This window comes from Lytechinus pictus, chromosome 5 (assembly GCF_037042905.1).
Source record: "Lytechinus pictus isolate F3 Inbred chromosome 5, Lp3.0, whole genome shotgun sequence".
NCBI lineage: Eukaryota > Metazoa > Echinodermata > Echinoidea > Temnopleuroida > Toxopneustidae > Lytechinus > Lytechinus pictus.
In genome coordinates, this window is record NC_087249.1 from 44,410,854 (window position 1) to 44,437,549 (window position 26,696).

Consider the following 26,696-nt stretch of genomic DNA (forward strand, 5'->3'; position numbering starts at 1 on the left):
ATGATGTGCAGATCATGTGATGATCACAAGGGAATTCTTCTCGAACCAGATTACAAAAGGGAGAAAATTGGGTGAGGCAAGAAGGGTTGAGTTCTCAGCTGTCAGTTATGTGAGTTGTTGGTCTTTGATGGAAAGTGATTTTCCAATAATTATGGAAACTGAATATCATTCCTTGTATCACATCACACTGTACTTGGCTTTTCCTTACATAAATGTTTATTTCTATTCATCGGTATGCAAACATTTGAGGGAAAATGATGATGCCACTACACAACTCAGCTATTTTCTTTCATATTTCTTATAAAATATGAATTATCTTCAACTTTATTTCCTTATCATAATATGAAATAAGGTTTGATTCTTCTACGAATATGTGTGATTTTCATTGTTACGAAATATTGTTGTTCAGTGAAGGTTGTTACATGTACTTAATTGTCCGATCTGAAGACTGAAACTGTTATTTATAAAGCACAACACTGTTTCTTAAGAACCCCATCAAGTCTGCCAGTGTAACAAGTTATTCAAGTTAAGACCAATCATGAGATATAGCTAGGGTTGTTAAGAAGCCAATTCTTGAAAATTAGTGACATCCGTGACTTAAAAGCTGAATGAGCACAACACAAACAAAATAATGCTTTTATCTGTGCTTTTATTTTTTAACAGCAATATCTGTGCTTATGACTTTTTGGGGTCCTTCTCATTCTGCTATTACCGTTACGTCATGAATGTCACCTATTTTGGGACAAACAGCTTCTATCAATCCTATCTACATGTATATCCCATGCTTTGTTTCAACTTGGATAATTTGTTATATTGGATTATTTGATGGGGTTCTTTAGGGAGGAACTTACTTTTGATGTGTTTATAATGAAATATCATCATACAAAATAAATAGTCACTGTGTGAAATCATTTCGCATATCAACCATGTTGTGCATATAGACCATGGACTTTGTTGTAAGTCCATGGCAAAATGGTCATAACTGCTTTAAATTTCCAGTTTTGTAAGTTCTTTCTCAAGGAAAATAAGTAGGTCTGAAAATTATGTAGAAATGAAATGTTTTTATTAAGGTTAAAAAAATGTTCAAGCATTAATTTGATACATAAATTACTAGGTACAGTTAAAGGGGAATGAAACATTTTGAACATGATAGCTTGTGTGAAAACAGAAAAATCAAAGAAACAGATCAAAGAAAGTTTGAGAAAAATCGGACAAATAATGAAAAAGTTATGAGCATTTGAATGTTGCGATCACTAATGCTATGGAGATCCTCACATTGGCAATGAGACAAATATGTGTGATGTCACTTGTGAACAACTCTCCCCATTACTTTAGTATATATTTCACTTTAATTGCCTCTTTTATCACATCTATCAGTAGATCACATGTTCTTTCTATAGAAGGGCATGTAATACAGATTTTTAAAGAATACATCATGGATAAAGAGTTTGTATCACCTTAAGAAAAAGCAAAAAGAGACATTTTGGGGGTATTTTAGAGTCCATCAAAGGGAAAGTTGTTCACACGTGACATCACACATCCTTGCCGCATTGCCAATGGGAGGATCTGCATAGCATTAGTGATTGCAAAATTCAAATGCTCATAACTTTCTCATTATTTGTCTGATTTGTTCTTATTCTTTGATTTTTCTGTTTCGACACAAGCCTATTTGTTCCATAGGTTTCATTCCCCTTTAACATGTCTTAATCAATTCAAGACCAGACTTTCAGCTTTATTTTATGACAATAATTTATTTCTATTTGTGCATAGTGACATGCCCAGCTATGTGTTATGCACTCCAAGAAACTTGATATTAGTATTGCTATTATTTATTTCTTTATTTGAAAAAAAAAATCTCATATTTCTCTCTTTCCGTTGTGTCTGCAGATATGGTGATAAAATCAGAGAAGAACGCCATCAACGAGAACTGGAAACCGTCCTTCCTGTCCGACGATGAGTTCAGCCAACTGATGTTAGAAGCTCTGGATGGTTTTATGATAGTCTTCTCCCAGCAAGGCCATATCTTATATACCTCAGACAGTGTTATCTCATTACTCAGACATTTACCGGTATGTATAGTGAGTGCACAGCAAAAACTGTGGTGTTAACCGGTGTACATAGAGGATAACACCAGTTATTTTACACTGGCATTAAATTGACAGTGTTAATTCAACACCTATAGGCGTTATTACAACATCTTTGGTTGTTACGTTTGCACTCTTTGGTGTTATGTTCAATCTCTAGTGTGTAATTTTAACACCTCAGGGTGTGGTCCTCTATTAACACCAACTGGTGTCAGTTTTAACACCACAGTGTGATTGTATTAGCGACCGGCTTTTGTAACATCCTTCCGATGGGAACTTGAATAGAAAGATGATGAAATATGGTCAAAAACACATTTTCAAAGTCTTTATTTCTCAAAATAAGATAATATGAAAGTAGCTCATCAGTGATTTTGATGTTTTCTCAACTTTTCCCACAGAAAACACATGTTTGATAAATACAATGCCATTTTCAAGTGAGTAAGATATTCTACATGCGAAGAGGGGTCTGTTTGGTAGCTGATATCCTAGAAAAGAAAAAGGATTTCGGCAAAATTTTTACACATTTATATTTTGTAGTTATTTGCGTAGCTATGGTAAAAGTTTGATGAATTTTATGCGAATATTGTGTTTGATATGATTGAATTCATGAAAAGTGTTTGGTAATACGGTCCACTACCATACTTCATATGATAAAACCAATTGGTTCACTTTATAACCTTGCCCCTTCTAATATTTCCTCTCTCATTCATCCCTCTTCTACTACTCATACCGGTCTTTGCTCGTCTAGTTCCATCAAACTAAAAGAACCCAGAACAAAGAGGATATGGGATGGGGTGACAAAGCATTCTTTGCTGCTGCATCCTGTCTCTGGAACTCACTTCCACACAATTATTAAAAATCTCATCTTCTCTTCAGTCAATCCAAACAAACTTGAAAACCTATCTTACAATGTATGTCTCATAATGTCCATTAATACATGTACCTTAATAAACCCCCTCTCATGAATTATAGTGTAATTTTTTTTCATAATGTTTTACTATTTTTTTTTATAATTCACTATTTATTATGTTGAATTCATATTGAATTGTCAGGCGCTTTGAGCATCACTTGGAGTGGATATGTGCGCATTAGAAATTTTGTTATTATTGATGCCTATATGTATCCAGACACATTAAAACCAACAATAAGTCGCCAGAGAAGGTTCTCTAAAAATAGCCTAAGTAAGTACTTTGAAGTAGTAAATAGAAAATTAGCTTTTGAAATTCTAAAAGAGTAATTCTTCTTCTGCACACTGTTAAAATTTGAAGTTGAATAAACGACAAGATAAAAGAATTTCTTGAATTGATCTTCAAAAAGCAAAAATTAGACAATTAGCTGATTTTTCTTCTTCATTTTATACAAATTTGAAGTTGTAAAGTTGAGTAGAAGATGAGATACAAGAGTTCCTTTGACACCACTTTTCTCTGGACTGCTGGAAGTTTCATTGAGATTGCATAACCTGCACATATTATACCTGCTTGAGTGAACCCTGAACTTAACATTGTTATCTCCTTATTTTTTGTTAAAGCTCTCACTGAATTTCTTCTGCATTTAATCGAGTTCCTGACTGTGAGGGTTGATGTTGATCAATTTTGACACGTTATATCATTTTAAAGCTTGGGTTGAGATATTTTTAAGATGATAAATCTCAAAATTCATTTTAGGTGATTTTTTGTGGTTATGCAGGCCTGGGTTATGGAGTGGCAGCTCACATTAGCCCATGATAATAAAGTCTATTACCCCTTTCTTGAATTCACTCTCAAATTGTCGGGATCAAATGCAGATCGTTATAATGCAGCTTGGCTTCAGAAATTGCGGTCATGTATTTAGAAATAGTTTACATTATTTTTTTTTTACGAGTGCAGCTAGGAAACAGGGTAGCATATCATCAAACTATTCGATGCAGTGCCTTTGCGTGGGAAACAATAGCTCTGCCGCAGAATTAGCGCCATCGTTTGGGGATCACGTTCATGAATGACAAAATAAGATGGAGTGTGGCTCAATAAAGTTGAGTACTAATAGAAGCTTGCAAATGCAGCTTATTCCAGTCCTCTGTCTTCCGTGATTGAGATAAGCCGCATCCGATCCACATGGCCAGGAATTCACTGTGTTTTACTAAAATCAAAGTGGTGTTCACTGAAGAAAAGGCAGGGGCTGCGGAAACTGGAGTGGGGGGGGGGGGAGCTGGGGTGGCTTTAGCCCCCTCCCCCACTTTTTTCCCCTAAAAGTATACAAAAATATAAAAATGACCATGCGATTGTGATTTTTGCATGGTCATTTCCCCTACCTAACGTCCAAAACCATTTCACGGCCCTTGAAAAGGGATGTTCATCCTGACACCAAGTTTCAGTTGAAAGGAGCAAAATAGGAACATATGAATGAAGGTTTTGAGAAAACCAAAGACATTGGATATTTTTTAAACGCCCGTCTCGACGGGACGTATTATGGTATCACGCTCGGTGTCCGTCCGTCTGTCTGTCCGTCCATTAACTTTTCCTTGTAAACGCGATAACTTCAGTTTAACTTAACCTAGCAGGGCCTGACCTTTACTCTTTTTTTAGGGAGCCAGCCGGGCTCCTTAAGCACTTTTTTGGGGAGCCCGCAGGGGGTTTAGGGAGCCCAAGATTTTATGACATTTTTTTCATAATATATTTGTGTCATTGTTCGTCTATTGAACACATTATCAAACGTTTTTTTCTGCAATCATCAGCACTGGGAGTATTATTAGTGTATGTAAATGAGACTATGAGGATAAGCTGTTCTAAAAATCAATCTTACAACTATTCAGAAGCCCTAACAGACATACATGGACTTAAGGTTTCATCAGAATTGAGATATAGTCACTCTTCCTCGCTCCGTCTCTCATCAAAGCAATATCTTCATTATTACCCAAAAGATTGAGCAAACAATAATATCATACTGAGAGAAGAAATACATGTAACAACTAACAATTGACAAAAACAACTTTGAAAAAAAAAATGAAAGCCAAAAACTAAATCTGGGGGTTCAAATTGCATTGACAGAAAGGAACCATTTTATAGCTGGAGCTAAGCTGAGCGAACTAGGGGGCAGCTCGATCGATATAAATCACGGACACCGTCCGTGATTCAGACCCATTCATGTTCATCCAATTCTATCTTCGTTTACATTAACTCGGCCACTGGGGACGCCCAGGAGGCCCAGTGACCCCGCCGACATACCAAGCAATGAACGGTTACTAAGCAACACTTTTACTCGACATGAGTGACCCAGACATGACTCATTGTTTTCATGAAAGAAATCTTACACAAGTTAGTAAAAGCTGAGTCGTAAAAGCAGACGAATGATGATTAAAATAATCCAATACTTTTTCTTTTTTTATTAAAGGACAGTGGCGTATTGGTAAAAGACAGCCACACTCACGGAGGCTAAATTACTTTCAGTTTACTAGTACTCGTAGAAAACATTATGAAATAGTCTACATAAACTGTTCAAAAAATAAAATGAAATAATCAAATATGATTAACAAACAAACAAAGCTTGCGAAAACATGAAACAAACTATAAGTATTAATTCATTTATTTTTGCAGTTTTCCATACAACACCCAACTCAAACTTTTATTCTGTATTTTATTTTTTTTCAGTCACATAAACATTAGCCACGAATATCTACGTAACTCATTACGTTCAAACAATAATCCATCCTCGATCACATTATCACAATGCCTTTGAAGTTTGCAGTTTGTAAAATTAATCTACAAGTCCCCCCAGCCCAGGTACGCCCATCCAGGCACGCCGATACCCACACGCACATACAAACATGATACATTAAGAACAGCACGATACACAATGACCACGTGCGTTTCTCCCCACGTCCCTGGTTTCCGCGATCGTTGTGAGTGCCCAATATGAATTGTATGCTGTTGCAGTGTGTACACCATACACATTGCAACGTCATACAGTTCATATTGGACACTCACTACGATTGCAGATTTTTTTTTCTGTTGCAACTCATCGACCTACAGTATTCGCGCTGCTGCTGTAGCTAGTGTATGAGTTGAGCGAAGACGTGTGTCTAGGAATTGTAGCGCATGTTTTATGATTTTTTACTGCGGAATTTTTGATTTTTTAGATGGATTAAACTGCTGGTAAGAAATCACATTTTTCGTGATTGGGGCTTAAAAACTCAGGGAGCCCGCCGGGCATTTTCAATTACTTTCTAAGGAGCCCGCAGAGGTTTTAGGGAGCCTTTTGCCACCGGGCTCCCGCTAAAATCGAGCCCTGCCTAGGCTTATATAAATTGGTGTGTATGATACTAGCATAGATCCAAGGAAGCCTATTGATTTTTAGGTCAAAAGGTCAAGATCACAGTGACATGTTTTCATCTTACCCTTTCGAAGCCCTTGTTAATACAATAAGTTGAACTTAACCTAGGCTCATATAATTAGGTGTGTATGATACTAGCATAGATCCTAGCAATTCTATTGATTTTGAGGTCAGAAGGTCAAAGGTGAAGTCGCCATCTTCCAATTTTCTTGCTTGACCAATAGCTCTGTTTTCCGCGTTACAGAGGGGCGTATTACGTGTTCGCCTTAGCGACACTCTTGTTTATTGATATCTTTTATTCCTAGGCCTATTCAAAGACATCACAGACACCACTTAATTAAAAAAATTCAAAATAGTTTATATATATCACAAATAATGCTTTCTTATCGCCTTTATACTCTTTGAATTAAAAAAAAGGATGCAACCAAACTGTTTTTTAATGCAATGGTACAAGATGCGAAGGGAGTCTTTTTTTTTTCCTATTTCTTTTTCACCCACAGTAGGGTGTTTTATTCAATAAAACTTCAGCTTACATGTACATTTCCTTTCACAGTCAATATGACTCCAGTTTACATTTGTTTTCACAGTCAATGTACAAAAATAATCAGATAGCGAGTGTTTAACAGTAATGCAACAATAACTGATAATATACAATCTTGTCATTCGATTAATATGGGTGCTTGATTTGTTCATCGTTCACTGTAGACTTCATGGAGAACCAACCACCTGAGTTTGTTACCAGAACCCATAGGTGTGATAATAATAATTATACTTGCTTAACACTTGCTTTATCAGAAGTCTCTTAAGCGCTCTACAGTAATGCAGCATATAATTAGCCCGGCTTTAGCAGAGCAGCTGTTACCCGCGCTGCGTTTCAAGGAATAAATTCCTACCACAGGTATTTTGGAATTGATTGTAAGTTCTATACCCTGCTTTTATGTTGACTTACAGTTTTGGTTGCATTGTCTTTGTGCAATCTATCGTATCCCTTCATGTTACAGGCTGTATTTCATGCATCAAATTTTGGTTTGTCAAGCCGTGGCTTTTCACATGTATTTGCCTTTTGGGGGTATTTTTACTTTCAGAGGGCTCTAATGATGTTCAAATTAGCTCCAGAGAGTAGCAAATTGATGAGTTGGTCTTAGCATGCGATTTCACTTTGATCCATCATCTCCACTCTTGCAGGGACAAATTGATGCTGGCAGCGTCAGTTCTCCCATTACAAAGACATGTCAGATCTTGCAAAGTCTCCCATTCTCAGAAATTGGGGAATGCGCGTAGTAAACATAAGAAACATCGAAACTTTGGCCTGTTTTGATATAGGGGAGAGTGGGGTAAATAAGGCCACCTTTTTTATAATTCAAATTGTATCTTTTTAATGCAAAGCAGTAGAAACGTGATTCGATGTCAATTAAAAGATCTAGAGTAGACCGACATTCCATTTGTTTCTTTTTAATGTAAAGCAGTAGAAACATGATTAGGTATCTATTACTAGATCTAGAGTAGACCGACATTATCCATTAGAAGTGATAGAACTAATCAGCCTAATTTGCATTTTAATGACCTGTAGATATTTTTTGTTGGGTGGCCTTATTTCCCCCACCAAAATGGGGCAAGTAAGGCCGCCTGATTAAAACTGCTCTATTCGAATTAAAAATAGTTGTTGGGTTGATACAATCACTTAACAGTTACTAGAAAAATCATATTATTGAAATTTAGTTATTTACCAATTTAACTCCTCCACTTAAGGATTGATCTATTAATCCTCTCCAATGTTATGGAAAAACAGATTCTTGGATTGTGTTTTCTACTGTCACGGTTATATTATTGTGTATCTACATGTACATGTTTTATTGGTAGTGGACACATACATTATATATAATTATGTGTTGTGATGTCTACACTGCATTTTAAAGTTTTAACAGATGTACATGTAACCATAGAGTTTTAATTATGTATTAATCCGGTTGGCCTCATTTGCTCATCGGACATGTTGAGTTCATAGGCATCCAGTCAGAAAAAAAGAGCGAAAGTGGTGAAATTTACTACAGTACTGGCATGCACAATAATACCTTTATACATTAAGTAAACTAAGATAAAAGTTAAGACACATCACTGGGTAGGTACAGTACTTGCCTCTCTAAAGTGGCAATGCTAAGTACTTTCAAATTTTTGATTTTGAGTTGCTGCTGAGTTTGTGCTCCTCCTGGCCATATGCACTGGGCTGTGAGACTCTCTCTATGCTCAAAATCTGTGCTAAGGAACTGTCTTAAATACTACACAAACAGTAACCCATTTTACCCTACCATTCTTGAGCAGTGAGTTAAAAGCTAACAGGTGGCCTTATTTACACCACTCTCCCCTACATTACAAGTTTCTCACTTGGTTCACTTTCTTGTTGATATATTTAATCTATGTGATTCGTCAAAGACAAAATTTGTTGCGACTGAGCAGTGGGTGGACAAATTACTTCCAACAAATTTTTCAAAGGTGCCTTGTTTTGAAGGAAAGGTAGAAATAATGTTTACAGTCAAACCAGCATGGTATCAAGACTTGGGTATTGTAAGTTGCTAGGCCAGTTTTATTGAAGTTTCATGCCTTGCCATTTTAAATTACTGCATAGGAATGTGACAAATTAAATGTGACAGATTCAGTATCATCATGCCTGCTCATTAGTTTAAAAAGGAAGAGAAAATCAAAGAGGAGGAATATGCATTATTGGGGCTGACCGATCAAGACGTTGAGTCTGCGAGCTGGCAGGAATTCCTTTTTGAGCAGTGCACAGGAACGGCAGAAGCCACATCCTCAAGGAGGACAAACACCTGGAGAGCTGCTTCCGCTACGCCGCCGTAATGACCTCAAAGCTCACTCATCTACATCTGGTTTACGCATGAATATTAATTAGTGATTTTTATGTTTTCCTCAATTTTACACAAATGCAGAAAGACCTTGAGTCATGTACAATATATGAACTTATCCATGAAGATGACAGGCCGGAAATGTTCAAGATTCTGTCCCGGGCAGATTCCTCCAACGGCACTCCCGATGTCCTAGGGCAGAGGTTCTCCTTCTCATGTCACATGAGGAGAGGTACATTAGAGCCAGATAAACCCGCCGAGTATGAACCCATCCGCTTCAATGGAAGCTTCTCCCTTCTTCAGACAAGCCAAGGTGATTATACAAATTGCCTTTAAAAATTTTGTCTTATACTTACTTCACCGGCAATAAGCCTTTCGGCTTTCATTGAATATTCTGTTAAGGTATTCTTTCCAATTAGTACTGATATGTATTTCTCATCTTGTGATATTCTTGACAAACAAAATCCATCCATTCATCTTAAAATATTCTTGATGAATAAAATCAATCATTTTTTTTTAAGCTTTGAAATCACTTTTCTTATATTCATGGATTTATAGCTGAGATTTAAACTAGATACCAAACAGGTAAACATCGATTTGAAAAAAAATTTGTCATAGTAAGGACAGAGAATATAAACTGTCAGTAAGAGGAGAAATTCTTAAAGATTTTCAATGATGCTATTAGAAGCATAGATTCTTTTGAAAAATAACAAAACGTACTGGAGTGTAACTATACAAGTTCCATGCATTTTCACTGCTAAGTATTAAACCTGCTTAGTAAATTGCCTTAGAACAATCAAGATTGGAACGGGTGTACAGCGCAATGAAGCCAGTTTCTTTGCTTGCCAATTTTATTATTTAAAAAACAAATATTCAGCTGTTATGCAGTAAAAATGCATGAAACTTGCATGGTTTCATTTGTGACAGGAGGCTTTTTTTTAATATCATATTTGTTAATTAGATTTGGTTGATTTCTGTGCTTTGAGGCCTAGCTTCCAAACAAACATCCCTCTTTGATATCTGAACAACAAAGTGATGTTTTTTTCTTATTGTATTTTACCCTCTAGTTCTGCTTTAAAAAAAATGCAATTTTTGCTTGGATTCATACCTAGAGGAAATTGATTTGATGTTTCTATGACATTGCCAATTTAAAGATTTTAGTGACTTAGTGCACGAATCATTTCAAAGGACTCTCCATGCTGAAAATTATTTGATTTGAACAGAAAGTAAAAAACCCAAAATGTTCAAAATTTCATGAAAATTGGGTTAGGAATAACAAAGATGTGTCTATTCATAGATCTGAATTATTTCTTGTAAACAGGTCTAACGTTACATTTATATACCAGTCCTCATGAATATGAATATATCATTTATGTTATTCAGTTTTCTTCCAAGAATGTAAAATATAATTGACTACTGATTTATAAATTTTTTTTAAATTGTAATACTTGTATGAAAATATGAAAGATTCATGATTTCTAATTACTAATTTTGAACAAAACAAAAAAAGAAATTTGGGATGCAACATCATCAGCCCACCTATCATGACACATGTATTAAATGAATATCTTTTCAAAATATTGCTTAACTTTTAAGGATTCAATAGCTTCATTTATTTTCTTTCACATTTTAAGCGTTATGAGTGTTTTCAGCGTTTTGCTCATTGAATTCTAGTCAATGTATTTCCAGTCAGGAAACACCTTTTATATGTTTTTTTTTATCATTAGACTTCAGCTACTAGATTTCTAATATAGATAATTCTTTTGAGCATATTGTGACGTTTTGGTTTGCAGGTGCTTTCACGGACATGGTCACCACACCTAGGTACTGCTTTGTGGCAACGGTTAGACTACTCTCGACACAGCTGAGCAGAGAAATGGCGACTTTCACTGAGAAGGGCAATGAATTCACATCAAGACATAGTCTCGACTGGAAATTTCTCTTCTTAGACCACAGGTAATGGTGATGATGATGGTGGTGTTGGTGGTGGTGGTGATGATGATGATGATGATGATGATGAGGAGGAGGAGGATAATGATGATCATGATGATGATGAGGAGGAAGAGGAGGAGGAGAAGGAGAAGGATGATGATGATGATAATGATGATAATGATGATAATGACGAAATTGATGATGATGATGTTGATGATGAGGAGGAGGAGGATACAACAGTGAGGTGATGATGATGATGATGATTGGTGTTGATGAGGAGGAGGAGGATGGTGATACAACAGTGATGATGATATTTGTGATGATGATGATAATGATGGTAATGATGATGATGGCAAAAACTGACAATGATGATGGTGATGGTGATGATGATGATAATACAATGATAATGGTGGTGGTGGTGGTTGTGATGGTGGTGGTGGTGATGATGATGATGATGATTATGATGATGATGATGGTGATGATGATGTTGGTGATGGTGATGATGATGATGATGGTGGTGTGGTAATGATGATGATGATTGTGATCTTTATGATGATGTTGGTGATGATGATTTGTGATGGTGATGATAATACAATGATGATGATGGCACAGTTTTGTTCGAGGCAAAAGAAAAAGAAAAAGAAGGAAAATATGTGTACATTTGTGAAATTCCCAATTTTTTTTTTTTTTTGTCTCAATTACACTTCCAGGGAATCCTTGATTTTGATTGGCTTTTAAGGGTTTATCAATAATGTGTAAATTTTGTGAAAGTATATGATTCTGGGTTGCTGCGCAGTCAAGCTAAGTTTATAGTGACAACCCCTGCAACCTTCTTAAGTCGATATGTCATCTAAAATGCAACTTTTTTCATTTTAGTTTGTCAAATAGTTTGTTACGCACTATATTTTCTTTGTTAATTTGTTGATGAAAAGTTGCAGAAATCAATAAATGAAATGAAAAATGGAATGAAATTTGGAAGCTATATATTATAACACATAATTATTGGAAAAAAAAAATCTTTTCATTTTCTTGTTTTTAGGGCCCCTCCTATTATTGGTTATTTACCATTTGAAGTGCTTGGTACATCGGTGTATGAGTATTACCAGCAGGACGACCTGGATAAGCTTGGAAGATGCCACGAAGCATGTAAGTTAAGCCATTTTGAAAGAAAAGAAATGTATATCAAAAGGCATATTTACATTTGTTGCTTTTGAAGGTTTCCTTGGCAAAGAAGAAAGAGTGTAATGGTATATCATTCTTGTGAAGACAACAAGAACAGACTTAGTAAATAAAGAGGCTTTAATAGGAGGTAATAATAATTTGTGAACAAATTTTCGGCATTACTCCTATGTGTTTAAGATCGCATGCTTATATAATGACAATCATAAGTCAGAAAAAATGGGAGTGGGATTTGAACCTGTCATCTACTGCTTCGAATCCCACCGGTTCAAATTTTTGCTGACTTATGATTGTCATTACAGATCGAGCATGCGATCTTAAACACATAGGAGTAATGCCGAAAATTTGTTCACAAATTAAGAACAGACTTGTTGACGCATGGAGTTCGGGTGGTCCTTTTTAGGATCAACGCATTTCCACAAAAGAATATGTGGTGTACTGTGAAACCATTACGCTCCATATTTACACTTGCCCAAAGAGAGAAAACCCATGAAGCATGATGTCAGTGTGAAAGGAAAGCATCTGAATATCCCTGAAAGAAAATATATCCCAAATGAGAAGGTTATTATCAGAAGTGGAACAGCTTTTGTAGGGATTTCTCCAAGGTTACCTTTAGGCCTAAGACATGGACCCCTATTTTTTTTCGGTCTATCCTTTGCAAATCTTGCTCTTCGAACTACTTCCTCAATTTTTAACCAATTCTCATGAAATGTGACTCACACATTGGTTTGGGGTAAAGATGTGTGAAACACATTTTTTGTCTATGCGTCAGAAATTATGTTGTCATGGTATTTTGTATGGCAAAAGCTAGGTAAAAATGTAGCAGTTCAAACTACCTTATCAGTTTTCAAACAATTCTCATGAAATGTGGCTCACACATTGGTTTTGATGTAAAGATGTGCAAGACACATTTTTTTGTGTACATGTATGTGTCAGAAATTGTGTTGTCATTGTAACATTTTACATATATGGCAAAAATTTGGTAAAATCTAGCAGTTCAAACTACTTCATCAGTTTTCAACCAATTCTCATGAAATTTGGCTCACACATTGATCTTGAGGTAAAGATGTGCAATTCATATTTTCTGTGTGTCAGAAATCGTGTTGCCATGGTAACAACATTATATATTGCAAAAATTAGCAAAAAATCTTGCAGTTCAAACTACTTCATCAGTTTTTAACCAATTCTCAATGACCTTTGACCTTGAATTTCATGGGTGAATGTGCATCCTAGGTACTTGATTTTTTTCATTTAATCGTCTTGTAAGAATGGTCATTTTATCACCAAGATCACCAACTTGTAATATTTTATCTGGGAGATACCATTATTCAGTAACAGGTCATTGACCTTTGACCTTGAAAAAAAAAAAACACTTTCCCACCCCATATTCCTCCTCACTTTTTTTGTGTGGAAAATGTTGATACTCGTACCTACTCAAATCAGTTGAAAAACCATTTCCAATAATTTTATTCCAGATTGGCTATACAAGAGGATCTAATTTTGCGTTACTAGAAAGGTTCATTTGATTTTGATTTGTAAGTCATTCATGTATGTCAGTGAATGGAAGCTGCTTGTAGGAGTCAAAAGAAAGAGGGGCAGTTGGTTGGGGGGACAGGGAAGAATGGCATAATCAAAAGAAAGGTCAGGGAAGCATTTCATGATACGTGTCTGTAATTGTTATAAGCTACTAAAGTCCTTGAGTCTGATTGGCTGGTTGATGTTTGTCAGGGAAGTGCTTTATGTAACACACCCCTATGTGCACATGCCTTAATCAAACTTTATATTGATTGAAAACCCGACCTCAAATCACTGATGTGTGCTTCGCTTTTTTTACTTCTTCATATCCAGAGATATTACGAAAGCCAGCCTTGCAGCTGATTTCAGCAAGGAGATTCAAGCAGAGCTCCTTGATTTCAGGGAAATTCACATTGGGAGTTAAACAAAGTCCATAAATATGACATAAAATACTGGAAACCAATTTAATGGGTGTTTTATGTTAACTACAGCTGCTTCTGTGATGGTTGGTTGTGGAGGTGTTATGGTTTAAGTCCATTGACTCTGAAACTATGGGTTTGGGGTTTGAATTCCAACTAGCTCTCACGTCCTTGGTGAGATGCTAATCCACATTTGTCATGCTCCCCCCTCCCCCTCCTAAGGTTTTACAATAGACACCCAGTAGGGTGTAAAAGTCATTGTTATTGGATTGGCGCGCGCCTGTTAAATGCTGTCTAGCGGAGTGAAGATTGTGTATTTTAACACATTAACTAATAGGCCATTTTTTCTGGAGGGAAGGGGGGGGGGGGCCTAGTCTGCTGTGCAAACCTTCACTCGAGTTAAGGGTCTGAGTGTGCAGCCTACTCATGCCTTGTGTACTGAAGGCCCTCTCGCTCAGTACAGCAAGTTTTGTATGTGCTAGTCTTTGCGTGGAGACACACAATCAGGGTCTGTTCCTGCAGACTAGGGGGGGTGCTACTTTCAACTTTATACTACATGTAGCTAGCTAAATCTGCAACATTGGAGAAGCTTTAACATTGTGGTGAATTGGGATTTTCCAGAGCTCTTTTTCTATTTATTTTCTTCAGATATTCTGTTAGCCCCATATAATTTTTCCCGTGTGATAGGCAAGTAATAAAAGATATTTTGTCCAGAATTCAAAATCAAAATCACTCTGTAGCCCAGCTACTGTTGTAATCATAATTGCAAACTTTAATAGGTCAGAGAGGAATCGTCAGAGCGTTACCTCTCCTTCTGTCAGATGCGAAATTTTCTGCTTTCGACTTAAGTTATTAATCCATCCATCGATGGCTCACTGATATTGCTTTCACACGCTCAGAACAATGGTTATGTGACTTAAAACAGGCCTGCTTAAAACTTCACAAGAACAACAGTATACCAATTACTGATGGAGCCACCCCACTAAAAAAGACTTAACAAGAAGTAGACAAACTTTGCCATGCAGATAATATAACTAATATTGCACTTCATAGAGTATTTATGATTAAAATGTTAATTTTAGAAGCATACAGTTTAGGCCAAGCCCATGGAATTCAGTGAAAATTGTTTGCTTGCTAAACATCGTAAATTTACCATATCTTCAGAAATGTAAATACTACCATGACTAATTTGGTATCAAATGAAAGAGCATATTAAGCTCTTTTTCATAATTTGGATGCCGTTCGGATTAAAGTATATTTCAGGTGGAATTTTCTTTGCAGAAAAAAAGTAACATTTGTTGCTAAATGTACTCTATTATTTGTTATTGTATATTAGAAATACATAAATGTGAAATCTATGATTTATATTACATTTTCTATCATGATATGTCACCACTGAACAAAAAAGTGTAATCTGAAATGTTTGTGTTGAGAAGTACATAACTAGCACAAATATGAAATTTTTTGTCAAGTTTTTATTTCTAATTTGTCTAAAATTTGAAGATTTGGGGGAAAAGGGCACCTTAATATATTTCAGCACCTGATGACAAAGCAATGTCATGAAGAGGCATGAAATACTAATTTGTTTGACATCAAATTCGTCATGATAGCACAAATATTTTATAAAATACAGTAAATTTTATGATGTTTGGCAAGTGTCAACTTTTCTTTGAATGTCCTGGGTGTTTGTAAACTTCTGGCCTCAACTGGTAAACAGAAGTAGGAAGTGAACTGTTTTTTTTTAATACCTTTTTGAAGTAATTTAAATTAGGATGATAAGATATTAATGAGGGCCCCATGGAAAAAAATCTAAAAAAAAGATATGTCTAGATTTGACCTGATATTTTGAGAACTCATTTTCATTGATAAAAACAATGTGTATGCTAAAGAATTTTTGTTAGTAGAAAATGCCCCTATGAATTATGGGTGAAAAGAAGAAAAAAAATATGACATGCCCATAAATCAGAGCCTGGTTTCACCTTGTTTTGGGAATTTATTCTGATCCAAATTACCCCTTAGTCAGATCCCTTGGCATAAATAAGTAACACATTCTGAATACTAATTTTTGAGTCTGACTATGGAAAACTTTCACACTATTAAGGAGAATATTGTAGAATTCAAACAGTATTATCTTCTCAAATTATAATGACAAAATGCTGTTTTAACGAATGAACAGTGCATGGCAAAAAGCTAGTTATTATAAATACCAATTATTTTATTTTGCCTGAAAACCTTTGAAGCAGTATCAAAATTGATCTCACATGGCGGGGGGGGGGGGTGGGCTTTGATCAAGTGCCAATGGCGCCAGCAGTTACAAAACCAATCTGACATATGAGTAGGGCTTTAACTAATCTCAGTGCTTCGAGCACTTGATAACTCTTTAGGTGTTGAATAGTGTCAAAAGAGAGAAAAGGACCTCAAAGAAAACAAACGAAAACCCCTCGTATTTAATATTTAGAGTGGAGATTTAGTGTTCAAATGAGAAGGGGTTTACCCAAAAAATGTTCAAGTGGGGCTTAATGTCTGGCAAATATTTTTAATTTGATGTAAGTTTTTAAGTGAGTGATATTCTCTCTCTCTCTCTCTCTCCCTCTCGCACTCTCTTCTGCCTCTCCTCACTCTTCTCTTCAATTTCTCCTGCCGTTTCCTTATGTATGTAATTTACTGCATTGTTGTTATTTATATCTTGAAGTACTACATGTAATTACTGTCTATACAGGAGTTGTTTTGAAGTACTGTTTTCCATGTAGAAGAGTGTTTGGCCACTTATGAATCGTTCAACTCTAAGTAATAAGGAGATGAGGTGGGGTTTTATGCACCACTGGGTAAACTGCCGATTCGTCCATTGCCAACTCGTCTACTCATCACATGGTCTACCTTCATTGAGTCTTATGCCATTCCGTCTATCAACATGTTGTCTAAGACTAACAACCGTTTGGTCCAATAACAATTTGGTCCAAATATCACTTCGTCTAATCACCAGTTAATCTAATAACCAGTTGGTCTAATACCCATTTTCTTTTCATTCATTTCACCCAATTAACACTTATCCAATTAGACCAAATGGTTTATGGACTAAATTGTTATTGGACCAACTGGTTATTAGACCAACTGTTTATTAGACAAAATGGTGAGTGGACGAAATGGCCATTAGACCATGGGGATAGTGGACAATTGATAGACCAAATGATAGTAAACAAGTTGGTAATTAGACCAATTGGCACTAGACCAATTGGAAATAAACCCATCACTTCATCAAAGCTTCATGAGAACTTGAAGATGTGACTTATTGGAGCACAAAGAACATTGGCATCATAGAAATAATCAAAGATAGTATCATTATCTGATTATCAATGCAAACCACTTTGTATATCTGTCGCAATGAACAGCTTGCACAGTAAAATTTTTAATGTGGCCCCAAAGGAAAATCTGCTCTAGAGAAAAAAAAACAATGATTCCTGACAAATGAGGACATTCCATAGGAACAGTTTGCCCATATATTGCACAGGAATTAAATAGTTTCAGATTGTCTCCGACCATTTCCCATCGAAATTAGATTTCTTCTACTCAAATTTAGCATTTACTGCAATAATGTGTTCACATCTTTATGAGATAGTAATAATAATAGCCATTTATATGGGGCTATCTATCTAGAAATAATCTATTCCGAGGCGCATTGTTATTATTATTATTATTATTACCCCAGCTTTAGCTCAAGCTGCATTCTAGCGCTCTGCACATATAAAGAATTAATCCTGCTGAGTACCCATTCTCCTCACCTGGGTTGTGTGCAGCACAATGTTGATAAATTTCTTGCCGAAGGAAAACGCACATTGGCTGGGATTCAAACTCACGTCCCTCTGATTGAAAGACGTGTCGTATCCACTATACCACGACACCCTGCATGTTAGCAAGAGAAACGGCAAGAACCTCACAAGGATACTCTACCATGTAGAGAGTGAGTCTACAGGCATAGTGCTACTAGATTCACTAGGTACTGTGGCTGACTCTACCAATCTTATTTGACACAGAGGCCCGTATTCTGAAGTCGGGTTTAACTTAAACTCAGGTTTAAAGTTGTGGTTTAAGTATGGATGGCCAATTGTTACATAAATCACTAACAGAAGAGATATCATATTTCAGCTCATTTGGCTCTTAAATCATTCATTATTGTCTAGGAAGTATAAATAGATGATTGTCTTCACCAGCGATGAATCAGGAAAGAGCACATTAAACATAAGAAACATACAACTTAATGAAAAATTTGACACTATATGCTTCCCATAATTTTAGCACAGAGTTAGACCATGGCTTAAGTTAAACCCGACTTCAGAATACGGGCCAGAGTCTTTCGAGTCTAGTCTTCACTCTAGACCTGTTATTTGTTTAAGTGTCAAATATGAGTCTGTGATTGCAGACTAGTAGAGAGTTCTAACAGTTCATATTGGGTGATTTCAAGTACGGTGTTGAAATCTGGTGTTGTGACAACACCAACACCATACTTGAAATCACCGTACTTGAAATCACCCTGGTGTTGGGATTGACCTTGGAAAATATGACATATTTCCGGCAGTTCGTGTTGAGCGATGGTGTTGAATGTCGTCTGCTGAACCGAGCATTACAGCTGGTGTGGACGATCTACATGTACGTGTAATTTCCCCATTCACCAACACCAACCCCCGGGGGTTGGGAAAATTGTGATTTCAAGTTTGGTGTTGGTCTTGATGAACTGTAGCTCACAAACAGGCGGCGAACACGATGAAACATCCCGGTAAAATTATCTTTTACAGTTAAGATTAGCATAAATCATTAGAGTTTTATACATTTTAATGAAAAATTATATTTATGCTTTCTGATTCTTGCAGTGATTTTAACCTTTGCATTCTGTACGATAAGGTTTTGTTCCAATTTCTCCCTGATTTCACTTCCGTCGTCGAGAATTTCTCGCGTAAAGATGATCAGCAGCGCCAGAGTAGCGCAGGGCCGAGGCGTGACGTCATAGGCTATCGATAACACGATTGGTATTGCTCCTCTGAACCTGCTCTGAACCCAGCTCAGTGTTGGAGCTCAGTTTAGCAGCCTTTTCACGCTCTCAACACCGAACACCGTACTTGAAACCGGGGTGTGAGAGTTCAGATTTTTTTTCAGCTTATTTTTGGCCTTCCTCTGTACAAAAAGTATGGGAGCTCTTTCTATTTCAGACTTTTTCAACACTCTTCAACTTTTTTCAGATCTTTTTATTTGTGACCACTCACACCCCTGTTGAAATCACCCATTGTGTGCGACATAAAGTGGTCATCTGTTATATATACCACACACAATTTGAAATTTAAGTGTGATTTTTAGCCACACTTCTGAAACTGCCTGGCATTTAAGTGTATACTGTTCTCACACTCGTTCTGTTGAAGACCAACAGTTTGTAGTCACAGACCCTGATTGACCCTTCTGAATCAACAAGTGGGGTTTTGAGATGATGATGTTCAGTGGCCCGTAACACAAAGCTTAGCAATGATCGTAGAACATTTTTCTATGTTTGATTCCATAGACTACAATGTACAATCGATCGTGAAAATCAAGCGTACGATTAATTGCTAAGCTTCGTGTTACGGGGCCCAGGTCCTTCAATACATAAGTCCTATCCATGGCTTTAGACTGCAGATTCAGACCACTTTCGACAAGTGACAAAATTTATGCCCCGAACTGGGTTCCCACCCAGTAGGCCAATATCTTTACTAGTTACTTTAAGTGCTGTCTGAATGGGAACCACATTGTTTACCCACTCTTGCCCTCCAGAGGACATTCATACAGACTTTCAGCGTACATACGTATAAAATGTTGATTTGTTTTGCGTTCACACTCACGGACATGACAACTCATTACTTACAGGAGTACTGTTCTGTAAAACGTGTGATTCAATAATGAATTTTGTTAGCTTGAACGCAGGGATAAAGAAAAGCCCATGACAGTATCTCAATTAAGCTCTGGAGATAGGGCACCCTTCGCTTGATGAAGTCCTAGATTCTGTTTACCTCTTCAACTGAGAGGATTCGATATCGCCTTCCAGCCGTTGGCACGTTGTCATATTAACGGGTTAGATATCGTGGCAGCGTGTTCCCTTTGTAAGCCCTCTTGAAGTTTGGGAAGGAAAACAAGGACATTCTCGATGATCATGTGATAATTAAGATAGCTTTTTGCTAACAAAATATTGAGGGGAATATCATGTGCAATTTGTAGTTAATGGAACGAGGCCACATTTTCTATTCATACATGTATTTGCCACTTATCAAGCTTGCACTTACAAGGCGCTATGCTCGAATGATATTAATAAAGTGTATTTAAATACAGGAAAGCATTTTTAAACAAGCTCTTTTACTGTGGGGAGGGGGGCATTCAAGGAATTTTTCTGAAGCTATAAAATCACAAACATGAATCAAAATAGCATGTTTTCCAGTGCGGGAAGGTGTTTTAGCAGTATTTCATCCACATTGATTCTTTCTAATTTTATGCCTTGCCATTATGTTTTTAGTAAACTGCGAAGTTTGTCCAAGAAATGTTGGTTAATTTGCTGCGCAAAAGCATACCTGGGTGCCGTTTCATAAAGCTAAATGAATTAAGATCGACTTTAAGAGTGACTGGTTTTCCTTTCTTACGCGCTTAACCATCGCCAGTGAATATACCATTTATCATAAAAAAGGTTCATCAGTCGCTCTTAAAGTCGCTCTTACCTTACGAACAGCTTTATGAAACACCCACCTGGGCCCTGTCCAGAGTTCTTTTTCCCTTTCCCTTTCTTTCTCCCCTTTTTTTTCTTTTTCCCTTTTTTTCATAATTTTCCCGTGCTCTTTACTTGAAAGAAATTTACTGGCCCTCTCTCCTTGGGTAAGACGTGCATGTAGCATGTATTTGCTGGTGGTAATTCGTCATTTTTGCTGTCAAAACACGACGAAGACGACGACATCTTATCCACCATCGTAGATTCTGTATATAACGTATAGCATGTACAGCAAATAAATAAATAAACGTGAACGAGGTTACATGCATTGTACACGCTTGTCGAATCAATGGTACGATTTCGCATACTATTTTAATTTTGAGTTCAGGAGCAGAATTCAGCAATGGCAACATGTTGCATGTATTCACACATAATATTTTACATATTATCATGTCCAAGAACCGTGGTTGCATTTGCTGCCCCACGGAAAGTCATAATTTTAGCGACCATCCCACAGTCTATACTCAAACCATCGCTACTCAAGCCATATTCAGCTCATCTCATCTGGTTTACAGTCCTTTTCAGGACTTCACTCACTTTCAAGAAAAGAATACCTCTAATTTCCTCTTTTGCATCCTTTCTCGTCGTTCCATTTCAATTTTTCTGCCTGTATTTCCTTTCCCTTCTTTATATTACACGTGGTGAACCGTAAACCTTCTCCACGTTATAAACTCCACCATACAAACCCACGAAGATCATCTAATTACGGAACAGTCACTGAATTGTCAAATACTTTCTCACAGGAATCGTGTAGATCCAATCGTTCTCTTTATATTGACATCCTATAAACCCATTTTAATATTGTATATTCATCCAATATTTGGGAGGCAGCGTAGCTCAGTCGGTTAGAGCGCCTGTTCCGGATAAGATCGTAGATCTCAAGGTGCGTGGGTTCGAGTCCCGCAGCATGCTGGAAGACGTCTAACAAAAAAACTGATGCTAGCATTGTGTGTTAGCGTGCTTCATTGCTGTGTTCAGTGCGGGTGTTAATGCAGTTGGAAAACACTCCGTCCATCGGAAAGGACGCAAATGTTGGTCCCGTGTATAGGAGAGTCACAACCTATGCACGTTAAAACCAATACGCTATTCGTCAAAGAGTAGGGTGTTCACCCGGTGTATTGCACCTGCCGGTCGCTGGTACTACAATACTGCAAGAATCTTCAGGATTGAAGGAGGCAGTCAGTGTAGCTTGAAACCGATCTTTTTATATTCTATTTCTTTCTTGAATTTACCTTTTACAGTGATGCAAACGGGGGAAGGAAAGTCTTGCTATTACCGCTTCCTAACCAAAGGACAGGAGTGGATATGGCTTCAGACACGTTACTTCATAACCTACAACCAGTGGAATTCTAAACCAGAGTTCATCGTCTGTACACATCAAGTTGTCAAGTAAGTAGTAGTACAGGGGCAGCGGAATAGTTCTGTAGGGGGGGTGAACAAAAAAAGTGGGATGGGGGAAGCTGACCATGCTTAAAGGTCAAGTCCACCCCAGAAAAATGTTGATTTGAATAAATAGAGAAAAATCAAGCTAGCATAACACTGAAAATTACATCAAAATCAGATGTACATGTAAAATAGGAAAGTTATGGCATTATTTTAAAATTTCACTTCATATTTTTCACAAAACAGTGAAATGCACAACTCAGTGATGTGCAAATGGGACAGATGATGATGTCCCTCACTGACCATTTCTTTTGTTTTTTGTTGTTTGCATTATACAATATTTTATTTTTGTTTCACCTGCATAGCAGAGTGAGACTATAGGCGCCCCTTTTCCGACGGCGGCGGCGTCAACACCAAATCTTAACCAAAGGTTAAGTTTTTGAAATGACAGCATAACTTAGAAAGTATATGGACCTAGTTCATGAAACTTGGCCATAAAGTTAATCAAGTATTACTAAACATCCTGCATGAGTTTCATGTCACATGACCAAGGTCAAAGGTCATTTAGGGTCAATGAACTTGGACCATGTTGGGGGAATCAACATCAAAATCTTAACCTAAGGTTAAGTTTTTGAAATGTCATCATAACTTAGAAACTTGGACATAAGGTTAATTAAGTATTACTGTACATCCTGCATGAGTTTCACGCCACATGACCAAGGTCAAAGATCATTTAGGGTCAATGAACTTTGGCCAAATTGGGGGTATTTGTTGAATTACCATCATAACTTTGAAAGTATATTGGTCTAGTTCATGAAACTTGGACATAAGAGTAATCAAGTATCACTAAACATCATGTGTGCATTTCAGGTCACATGACCAAGGTCAAAGGTCAATGAACTTTGGCCATAATGGGGGTATCTGTTGAATTACCATCATAACTTTGAAAGTTTATGGATCTGACTCATGAAACTTGGACATAAGAGTAATCAAGTTTCACTGAACATCTTGTGCGAGTTTCAGGTCACATGACCAAGGTCAAAGGTCAATGGACATTGGCCATGTTGGGGGTATTTGTTGAATTACCGTCATAACTCTGTAGGTATTTTGGCTCATAAAACTTGGACATAAGAGTTGTCAAGTATCACTGAACTCACTGAATCTCATGCGAGTTTCAGGTCACAAGACCAAAGTAAAAGGTCATTTAAGGTCTTTGAACTTTAGCCATTTTAGAGGTTATTATTAGATTGCTGTCATTACTATCAAAGTTTATAGATATAGTGTATAAAATGTGGATAGGGGTAATCAAGTATCACTGACAGGTTTTAGGTCACATGATCAAGGTCGAATATCAATGAACGTAGTATTGTATCATTATATGAATGGTGTTTTTTGAATAATTATTTTATAGTAGTTTTCAAAGTCAGCACTGCTGCTATATTGAATCGCGTGATGCAGGTGAGACCGCCAGAGGCATTCCATTTGTTTTATAGATTTGACAATAAGGACCAACCATATAGTGTTAAACAATGCTAATCCCACATGTTCAGGGAGGAATTCATTATTGTTTTACTTGAAAATGAGGAGAAAATTAAAATATTTCATATAATAAAACACAAAAGAAATAGTGAGTGGATGACGTCATCAGTCTCCTCATTTGCATAGCGACCAGGATGTGCATATAACTGTTGTGTGAAATTAAGCGAAATTTTAAAATATGATAACTTTCTTATTTTACATCCGATTTTGATGACATTTTCAGTGTTATGCTTGTTGGAGTTTTCTCTATTTATGATAATCAACTTTTGGGGTGGACTTGTCCTTTAAAAACACAATTACAGGGTGCGACATAAGCGCTTGCCCGATTGCCCGGGGCAAGTAAAAGTTAGAATCGGGCAAGCAAAATTCTCCTATGGAAATTATATTTTAGAAAAATTCCCCATATTTCACCATCAAAATATAGAAAAGAAAAAGAGACAAAAAAAAAGCAATATCATTAATTTCTTCTTTCAAAAAAGTTTATAATTCGAATTGCAAAATTTGCGCCATTTTCTGCAATAAAAACACAGCTCAGAGACGTACACACACACACACAGAATCAATGGCAGTCTAGTATACCTAGCTAGCTAGCGCCTAGTCCACGCAGCTGATACATGTAGTAAAGTTTCTACGGTGTATGGAGCTGCACGAACGAAGTTTGCTCTGGAAGAAATCTCCCACAGAACTGTTCAAAATTCACATTTCTCACCAATGAAAATTCTTGTAATGTCCATATTTCCTAAAAATTGGGGTAGCTCTGTCATTTGTAAGCAGTAAAAGGAGAAATTTTCACTTCTGTTATGCTTCAAAAAGATCGGGTTTCGAATGATCGTCTGTATCGCACACACTGAAATACATTGTTTGACAGTCCCACATATGCATTTGTGTGTATGTTGATAAACGTGGTTTCTTTCGTAACTATTTTTTTTAGCCAAGGAAATTGATAAATTTTCTTCTCTATTTATGACTGGATAGTTTGAGCTTTCTTCCTCTCTATTTTCTTTCTTTCTGCCTATCTTTCCTTCTTTTGAATCTCTCTTTATTTTTTACATTTCCTTCTTTTGTTCATTTTTTCTGTTACTATACATGTAGCTGTCTTTCTTTTTGTCATTCTTTTCTTTCTTCCTTCCATCCAACCTTTGTTAACCTATTTCTTTAATCCTTCATTCTTTTTCCCCTTCCTTTCATTCTTTCTTACTGTCTTCCTTCCGTCCATCCATTCTTTACCTTTTCTTCCTTACTTTCTTCATCCCTTTCATTCTTTCTTTCTTTATTTATTTCTTTCCTTCCTTTCTTTTTGTCTTTCATTCTTTATTTCTTTCTCCTTCCTTCCTTTCTTTCCTTCCTTCTTTTCTTTCCTTCCTTCTTTCTTTCTTTCTGTTTTCCTTTATTTCTGTCTTTCGTTCTTTTGATCTTTCTTTTCTCCATCCATCCTTTCTTTTCTTCCTTATTTTTTCTTTCTGCCTTCCTTCGTCTCTTTCCTTCATTCCTTCCTTCATTTCTTTCTGTCTTTCGTTGTATCTTTCTTTTCTTTTTTATTTTTTCTTCCTTCCATCTATCCTTATACCTTTTCTTTCTTCCTTTCTTCCCTTTCTCTCATTTTCTTACTTTCTCTTTTCCTTCCATCAATCCTTTACCTTTTCTCTTTTCTTTCTTCCTTTATTTTTACCTTTTTTCTTTCTTTTTCTTTTTTTATTCGTTTCTTGCTTTCCTTCCTTTCTCTTCTCAATTTTTTTTCCTATTTTTTTTCTTTCCTTCCTTCTTTCTTTCTTTCGTTCCTTCTTTCTTTCTGATTTTCTTTTTTTTGGTCTTTTGTTCTTTTGATTTTTCTTTTTTTCCCATCCATCCTTCCTTTTCTTCCTTATTTTTTCTTTCTGCCTTCCTTCATCTCTTTCCTTCATTCCTTCCTTCATTTCTTTCTGTCTTTTGTTGTATCTTTCTTTTCTTTTTTTCTTTTTTTTCCTTCCTTCCATCTATCCTTGTACCTTTTCTTTCTTCCTATCTTCCTTCTTTCCTTTCTCTTGTTTTCTTTCTTTCCCTTTTCCTTCCTTTCTGTTTACCTTTTTTCTTTCTTGTTTACCTTTTATTCATTCCTTTCTTTCTTTCTTTTCTCTTCCTCTCATTTTTTCTATTTTGTTTTTCTTTCCATCCTCCTTTCCCTTCTTTCTTCCTTTCTTTCTTTCTTTCCATCTTTCTCTTCCCCGCAGCCATTCTCTCTCTCTCTCTTTATTTCTTTTTTTTCTTTCTTCATTCCTTTATTTCTTCGTCCTTTCTGTCTTTCTTCTTACTTTTTTTTCTTTCATTCTCTCCCCCTCTCTTCATTTTTTTTTCTCTGGTTATTTTCAGTGATTTCCCCTTTTTTTATTGTGTCCTAGTCCCCTCCAAAATATATGGAAAATATATGAGATTAGGAAATTAATTAAAGAGCATATTTACCATTTATTTTGTCATGATGTTCAAAATAAAAATCATTTAAAAAAAGAAATACATCTACAAGGTACATCAGTAGTCATGTTGAAAAATGTATTTTTAAAGCCGTCAATGGTATGGTATGTAAAACTATAAGGCTATAACTTGTTTTGAAGCAATAAAACTTTGTTTTGAAGGATTTTTTCGGGCAAGTGAAATCTATATTCGGGCAAGTATTTTCCAACTATTTGAAAATTTACTTGCCCGACTGGGCAAGTGCTTCAAAAAAGTTATGTAGCAC

At 36.4% G+C, this 26,696-nt stretch overlaps 1 protein-coding gene across 1 annotated transcript in view; it reads left to right on the forward strand.

Annotated features, from left to right (window-relative positions):
• The first annotated feature begins 1,889 nt into the window (after positions 1-1,889).
• Positions 1,890-26,696, forward strand: part of LOC129261591 (circadian locomoter output cycles protein kaput-like) — a 62,626-nt gene continuing 37,819 nt past the window's right edge. The window contains exons 1-5 of the mRNA XM_054899646.2: positions 1,890-2,069; positions 9,332-9,560; positions 11,041-11,203; positions 12,219-12,325; positions 22,306-22,453. Coding sequence (XP_054755621.2) covers positions 1,890-2,069; positions 9,332-9,560; positions 11,041-11,203; positions 12,219-12,325; positions 22,306-22,453 — 827 coding nt within the window. The remainder of the gene's footprint in view (positions 2,070-9,331; positions 9,561-11,040; positions 11,204-12,218; positions 12,326-22,305; positions 22,454-26,696) is intronic.